Source organism: Marmota flaviventris, chromosome 5 (assembly GCF_047511675.1).
Source record: "Marmota flaviventris isolate mMarFla1 chromosome 5, mMarFla1.hap1, whole genome shotgun sequence".
In the NCBI taxonomy this organism is placed as follows: domain Eukaryota; kingdom Metazoa; phylum Chordata; class Mammalia; order Rodentia; family Sciuridae; genus Marmota; species Marmota flaviventris.
The window spans coordinates 147,032,657-147,040,886 of NC_092502.1; the positions used below are offsets into that span (position 1 = coordinate 147,032,657).

General features: G+C 39.4%; 1 protein-coding gene across 8 annotated transcripts in view; it reads right to left on the reverse strand.

The window, feature by feature from the left end:
• Positions 1-7,729, reverse strand: part of Cplane1 (ciliogenesis and planar polarity effector complex subunit 1) — a 153,452-nt gene extending 145,723 nt beyond the window's left edge. For 7 of the 8 annotated variants that reach the window (XM_071612673.1, XM_071612674.1, XM_071612675.1 and 4 more), the window contains exons 1-5: positions 7,654-7,717; positions 2,666-2,795; positions 945-1,077; positions 715-834; positions 174-406 (exon numbers count right to left, since the gene is read on the reverse strand). In XM_071612673.1, the coding sequence (XP_071468774.1) occupies positions 174-406; positions 715-834; positions 945-1,077; positions 2,666-2,746 (567 nt within the window). In that variant the 5' untranslated portion in view covers positions 2,747-2,795; positions 7,654-7,717. Of the gene's footprint in view, positions 1-173; positions 407-714; positions 835-944; positions 1,078-2,665; positions 2,796-7,653 lie in introns of all 8 variants that reach the window. The other variant, XM_071612672.1, reaches the window with a different exon arrangement.
• Between the last annotated feature and the right edge of the window lie 501 nt (positions 7,730-8,230).

Genomic DNA, 8,230 nt, shown 5'->3' on the forward strand with positions numbered 1-8,230 from the left:
ATGTGATTCAAGAAGTATATCTTATCCATAAAATAACTTCACAACATCTATGATAATTGATTAGAGACGGACAACTATATCATCACACCCTCCACTAAATAGCTTCTCAGACAGGGTCTGTTCCTAGAGCCTAAGATCTCAACTCCTGCCACATCGTCTGCTTTGGATTTTACCTCATTTTCTACAAAAACAGCATTCACTACAGCTTCTTTATCATCAGTAGAAGGCAAAAGAACTGCTTCTTCAGGTATGATCTGGGACCACTGACCCACCAATATGAGGCTTTTTGAAGATACAATATTCTTTAATTCCAAATATTCCCAAAGAAATACACATCCAGAAGGTGCTATAAGCAGAACTCTTTTTCCATTTCCAGAAACATACAAGTGTAGTCTTGAAGAGCTTCCTAATTAACAAATAAAACAAAACAAATCACCCAATTAAACCTCTAAGTCTAAATTCTCCCAGACTTATTATATGGCATTAGGAACCCACTTATTGCAGAATGTTAGGCATGTAGACTTTTCTTCAAGTTTTATCTAGGTATTATAGATAAACATAGGTATCACAGAAAAACACTACCAAAAAATTTAAAAACATATATATGCGCAAATGCACACAGAGATACATTTTCAAAATAATAGAAAAATGTTTCATCCTCTTTTCCTTTTATTTCTCCCAGTTAAACCAATTTAACAAATAAAAAGTCCCCACCTACAGAGGCTTTTATCATTTCCTTAGGCTGTTCAGTTACTTGTAGAGTTTTCAAACAATCTTGATCTTTGTTCCAAAGGAAAAGCTCCCCAGTGGTGAGTACCCCAGCCAACCAGGCATCTGCATTCAAAAGAAATGCAATTCTTAACCTAATGTTTCTCTTAATATTGCTCTAAGTTTTTAAAAAACACAGTAAGTCTAGCCTTTTAAAAATATCTGTATTACTTAACCATTACTGGATGTTGTCAGGACAAAAACATTCTTCAACAAAGTCTGCAGACTAGGAATCTTCTTTGTTCTTCCTGACAGCAAATTAATCTCATTTATGAATTTACCATCCAAAAGAAAAACAGCTTCATTTTCCTAAGAGAAAAAACATGTGAAGGACTAGGTGATTCCAAAAATTAATTCAACTTCTTGTCTAATGTCTAAATAAATTATGCCAGGGGGAAAACAAAATAACACTTAGGAAAGATTGTAGTTTGCATCACAAATCATAAAATAAACACTAAGGTTGCTATTCTATAGTAATTTAAAGATTTTTTATTCCATTTTAAAACTCTTATGGGCTGGGGGTGTGGCTCAATGGTAGAGCTCTTCCCTAGCATGCATGAGGCCCTGGGTTCCTGGAACATCCCCAACACTACAAAAAAATAAGTAAGGTGGCCTAACAGCCACACTGAAATTTCTTTGAAATTTAACATTATAGGAGTATCTTCCAATTCTGCTAGCCAAAACTGTTTCCCACTGTTTAATCTCTTATCAGTTTTAAAAGTAATATTGGTAAGTTTTTATATGATTTACTAGATTAACATGGGTATGGTTTCAAAAAATTCATAAACCCTTGACACAGATCATCTGTTGATTAGAATAAGTGAGCTGTTTATTTATTTACTTATTTTACTTTTTGATACAGAAGACTGATCCCAGGGACACTTTACCATTGAGCTACATCCCCAGACCTTTTTATTTTTTGACACTGAGTCTTGTTAACTTGCAGAAGTTGGTCTTGAACTTGTGATCCTCCTGCATCCGTCTCCCAAGTCACTGGGATCACAGGTGTGCACCACCATGCCCAGCAAAAGTAGGCTGTTTTGAATGAACCTTGGTTTTGTACATCCTGGAGCAGGGGTTTTCAAGGCATTTGTGAGACAGCAGCAGCAAGCAGCTCCTGAGAATCTGTCAGAAATGCAAACTACACAACCCTCCAAAAGATGTAGAGTTGGAAACTTGGTGGTGTTTTTTTTTTTTTTTTAATTTTAATTTGTTATATATGATAACAGAATGCATTACAATTCACATTACACATATAGAGCACAAGTTTTCATATCTCTGGTTCACACCACAATCTGTTTTAATAACCTGTCCAGATGATTCTGATGTGTCATAAAGATTGAAAATGCCTGATAATTAGTGATAAAATTTCTCCCAGGAAACTTGACATTTTATTTACTTCATTAATCACTATTTATTATATATAAAACACACACACACACACACACCACTTTCCCTAAGGTAAAGAACCTACGTTAGATTTTATGAATGGTGTTCCTGGATTATTGACACATGTGGCTCATCTCTTCTGTCTTAGCTCTGATGAGCCAGAGTCATGAAAATCACAGTAGTAAGAAACACTCCAATATTCAACTAAAGGAGTTTCAGGAGACTAAACATTTCCTTTTGATATATACCATCTTACCCTACTTAAACATAACAAAGAAAAGATTTTTCTGAAAGTAAAAATTTTCTTCTAGACAGACCACCTAACTTTCTGAAGCTAACTTGCTTGTAACAAAAACAAAACACAAGCAAAACCTGTTCAGGGGGCAAGAAATTCTCTAAAATTGCTGCTTGATTTCTTTGAGCTTCTAGGACATCCTATATCTTACAGAAAAAACACACACACTTAACATATATAAAACTGGTATTGTATGAACAAGGAAAAACTCACCTGTCCCAACCAGGAAATTCTAGGCCAGGGTTTTTTCTGTTTGATACTTGTTGATGTCAAAACTTCTAATCTTATCTCCATGCTTGTTGAGATATCAATGGCTAATTAAGTAAAAACCATTCATAAGATGCTGAAAATAATAGTAATAATAGTTTATTAAGGGCTGGGGATGTGGCTCAAGCGGTAGCACGCTCGCCTGGCATGCGTGCGGCCCGGGTTCGATCCTCAGCACCACATAGAAACAAAGATGTTGTGTCTGCCGAAAACTAAAAAATAAATATTAAAAATTCTCTCTCTCTCTCTCTGTTCCTCTCTCTTTAAAAAAAAATAGTTTATTAAGCATCTAAATTTAGAATTTTCATAAAGTTTTGATAATTACTTTTTCAATAGCTCAAGTAAGTTAACTCTTTTTTTAAAAAAAAAAATATATATTTCTTAGTTGTCAATGGACCTTTATTCTATTTACTTATATGCGGTGCTGAGAATGAAACACAGTAGCCTCACACATGCTAGGCAAGTGTTCTACCACTGAGCCATAATCCCAGCCCTGTAAGTTAACACTTTAAGGTAACAGACTGAGGAATCATTTAATATCTTATATCTTAAATAGCCAGGCAAAATGTATTTGGCCTCTTAATAAGTTATTTTTCATACAATAAAGATAAATATGAACTGGGAAGCATTCTGATGACAAAGTTTCTATCTATGTCATTTCCTTTGCTCACTGTGGCAGACTGCAGTTGGCAAAGATGGCTACAATAAAATCTATTTTGGGGGGGTACCCGTGATTGAACTCAGGAGTATTCAACCACTGAGCCACATCCCCAGCCCTATTTTGTGTTTTACTTAGAGACAGGGTCTCACTGAGTTGCTTACGTCTCATCATTGCTGAGGCTGGCTCTGAACTCACAATCCTCCTCCTGCCTCAGCTTCCTGAGCAACTGGAATTGTAGGTGTGCGCCACCGAGCCGAGCCCAAAATCTTGCATCTCAAATGCTTATACAGTGACTTTGATACTTTTCCCACTGAGTGCTGTGGTCTTTGCCTCCTCCTCTGATGTAGGGCCAGATTTTGTGATTATATGACTAAGAGAGTACAATGGAAGTGATGCTATGCATTTTCTAAGGCTAAATCATAAAAGATAATACACCTTCTACCTTGCTCCTAGGAATAATTACCCATGAAGCACCAATCACTACATAAGCCATCTAATGCCCAGAGCCCACCAAGCTGTGGGAAAGCCCCAACTAGCTCAAAGGAAAACAAAGTCCTGAGATGGCATGAAGTGAGAGATGCCTGACAAGCCCCACACTGAGTGGGGTGGGATGGCTATGGCAGAGGCCAAGAATAGTCCATTAGAGCCAAGCAGAGTGAAGAGGATACTCAGGTGAAGGCCCTAATATGCATGAGGCATGAGAGTACAGGCAGAGTGGGAGAGCATAATCTTGGGAGAATGGCCATTAGGAGAATCTTGGAAGGATGATTACACAGTTGGACAGCCCTGCACAGTAAGCTAGAGCCCAAGTAGAAAGAGGACACAGAAATCATTGTGAAAGGGAGTTTCACTGACCCAACTGAGAATAACTGAGCATCAAAATGAATTTTAAGCTGGTGCAGTATCACTTGCCTATAGTCTCACCTATTTGAGAGGCTTAGGCAGCATGATCACTTGAGCCCAGGAGTCTGACACCAGTCTGAGCAACAAAGCAAGACCCCATCTCTAAAAACAAACAAAATATTATACTAATGTATTAAAATAGGAAACTGAATCCACAAAAATGAATAAATATGACATTTGATGGAAAACAAGATATATGCATAGGAGCAAGGCAGACTCCATTTAATCCAATGATCAAAATGAATGCTATTAGAAATGGGACAAATGGAAATCATGTGCCAACTTATAGGTGAAATGAGAAGACCTCTGGACATATGTTGTAAAAATGTATAACCTGAATCCAATCAAAAGGAAACATCAGATAAGCCCAAACTAAGGGATGCTACAAAATAACTGATCTATAAGCTTCAAAGGTATCAAGGTCATGAAAGTCATGAAAAGCTGAGGAAACAGTCCCAAAAAGACCAGATGACTAAATGCAATGAGTAACTGTAGACTTCATCATATTATAAAGAGTAATATAATGGACAACTGGGAAAACTCGAAAATGAAGAGAAACTAGGAATTCAATGGTTGTGATGCATTAGTTTTCTCATGGGAGTGGTTTTCCTGCAGTTAGGCAGGAGAATATCCTTGTGTATTTTTTTAAAAAAATACACACTAAACATTTAAGACCTTAGGTTCAACCTCTACCCCATTAAAAAAAAAAAAAGAAAAGAAAGAAAAAAGGAATGTGTTTGAAGGAACACATCTGGGATAGTGAGCAATAAGTGCTCAACATGTTATAGTTTACTAATGATTATACTGATAAAAGTGGCAGATGTGGAAAGTTACCATTTTGCAAACATTATAGGAAAACTGATTCTCAGGCCACATTTATCAACACAGATGCTAAATCAAGCAGAGTAGAAGTCAGTAATCTGATAAGGAACGGGATATTTACATAGTCTGCAAGTATCTCCCTACAAATTACTTATTAATTTGAAAAGAAAAACTAGCAGTACAATGGAGAAAAGGGATAACATCTTAACCATATAAGGGGTAGACATGATGCTCTTCTAGATGTTATCGTCTGAAAAAGGACATATTTGCTTATATAGTATTCCAACCTCAAAATGCTAATCTAAGTCTATTCATTAAAAAAAAATTCAGAAAAATGACACCAAATAATGGGTTATAATTTCTTAAAAATGTCAGTGTCATGAGAAACAAAGGTTCAGGAGTTGTCTCAAATTAAACATGTTGGGACTGGGACTGTAGCTCAGTGGCAGAGCACTTGCCTAGCATGCGTGAGGCACTGGGTTTGATCCTCAGCACCATATAAAAATAAACAAATAAAATAAAGGCATTCTATCCATCTACAACTACAAAAAAAATTAAATTAAACATGATTAACTATACAAGGTAAGTAAATGGAATAATACTCTGTACTGTATCCTGTAACAGAAAAGAAAATACGCTATAAAGAACATTATTCTGGGTGGCTGAAGTTGTGGTTCAGTGGTAGAGTGCTTGCCTAGAATGTTCGAGGCACTGGGTTCGATTCTCAGCACCACGTAAAATAAATAAATAAAATAAAGATATTGTGTCCATATACAGCTAAAAATATTTAAAAAAAAGAACATCATTCTGAGACAGGCATGCGCAATGGCACATGCCTATAATCCCAGCAGTTCAGGAGGCCAAGCAAGGCAGGAGGATTGAGAGTTCAAAGCCAACCTCAGCAAAAGGGAGGCAGCTAGGCAACTCAGTGAGCCCTTGTTCCTAAATAAAAATATAAAATAGGTTATGGTACCAGTACCATGCTGTTCAAGAGCTATGTAATGTTCTGACCAACCAATAATAAATATATATATATAAATAAAATAGGAATGGAAATGTGGATCAGTGGTCCAGTGCCCCTGATTCAATCCCTGGTACCCACCTCCAAAAAGCATTATTCTGACAACTGGCAAAATTAGAATATAAACTACAACATAGATAAAAGTGATGTGCCAATGCTGAATTTTCCAAATTTGACAATTGTACTTGATTATAAAAAAGCATCATTGCTCTAAGGAAATACACATTATATTGATTATTATAGAGACGAATACATGAATGCATGACATACCCAACCCATTCTCAAATAGTTTAGAAAAAAAAAAGTATTTTGAAAGTCAAAATAGCTTCTAGATAGCATGTGTATGCACATGTATAAACAGAATAAAGCATGAACAAATATAAACTGGCTAATCTGGGGGGGGGGAAGTAGAGTACTTTAAATTATTCTTTTCTGTAAATGTGAAATTATTTTAAAATAATTTAAAAAGACAATTGGGGAAAATTGAACATGATTCAGTAAGACATTAGAATATATCAGTGGCTATTCTAACAGACTGAGTCTACTAGTCTACTGGATGGTGTCAAGGAATTAATGTTAATTTTGGTTCTGTGTGACAATTCTATTATGGCATATATGTATATATTTTTTAAAAAGGAGTCCTTACATCTTCTAGGTATCACAGATACAGTATATACTTAAGAATCTACCTGAGGGATTTGCTTTAAGATACTCCAGACGTATAAACTTAAGATCTTCAATTAAAACATAAAGGATAAAGATAAAGACAGTTAATCACTTTAGATTTTGAGGATGGAGCCATGAGGACTTGACGGATGGCCTTCCATCTTGAAGAACTCTAAAAATCACCTCTTGTTATATAGCAGCTGTTTCTGCTACATACTGCACTGCCTCTCAAAACACTAATGTTTAAAAACAAATATCACCGAACAAAAATAAAATTAAAGAAAAATCGATCACACAAAATATATTAGGAGGAGTAATACAATACAAAGGTCTACAGGGGCCACCTTTCTTGAAAACAAATCGGTGAATGCAATTTCAAAGGACTAATTCAAGTTCTGCTTTCCACCGCAGACACCCCAGGAAATCGCATCCATACCTCAGTGTTCAATTTACCACTAACCAGGGTCACCAATCGGTCTGCTGGTGACGCTGCGGCAGCAGTCAACCCAAGGAACCCTCGGGGGCGTCCCTCGGGGCCTACGAAAAGGCTCGGCTGCAACCAAGAGGTGCAGGGGTGCGGGCCCGGGCCTCCCGCAGGCACGCAGGGGGACCTCGCTGTCTAAGGACCGGGCGGCCGCAGCGCGAAGGGACCAGGGCCGGGGTGGCGGGGGACCTGGCTGAGGAGGCTGGCAAACAGCAGGAGGGCGGCCGCATCGCTAGGGGCCAGGGCCTGGTCGGAGGCGGAGACCGCAAGGGCTAGGGAGGCCTCGGACGCGCAGGTACGTCGGGACCTAGAATGCCCCGGGCGGGCAGCGCGGGGTGGAGGCCGGGGGCCTGCGGGAGGGACGTGCGGGTGGTTACCTGCACCAGGGCGGGGTTCCTCCACGGCTGCTAGGGCGGGGACGCGGACCCGTGGCTGCAGACTCACGGCGCCCGCGTCCTGGAGACGGTGGGCGGGGCCGTGCGGCGCCTGCTCCGAAAGGCGGGTCCTCCTCCCTGGCTCCGCCTTCCTGCTCCTCCCCCACCAGCCCTGGGGACCCAGCTCCTCGTCTGCGCGCCCGCGGGCCGCCGGGCCCCCCAGTCCTGGGTCTCCTGCTTCGTTCGCCCCGCCCGCATCTGCTTGCTATGGCCCAGCTGTCTTGGGCTCCCCATCCGTGCCTCCCTCTGATACTACTCTTCCCCTGCCCAGGCACTGTGCAGAGGTTTGCAGGAGAACCCTCCACAAGCCCGAAAATAAAGGGGTCGTGCACTGCCCTCCAAGACCACATAGGCACCTTAGAACACCCTAGAAAACATTTTCCTTGATGACTAATGGTAGTGAGCATTTTTTCGTGTATTTATGGGCCATTCGTATTTCTTCTTTTGAGAGGGTCTATTCAAATCATTTCCCCATTTTAAAAAATTGTTTGCTTTTTTGTGATTAAGTTCTTTTTATGTT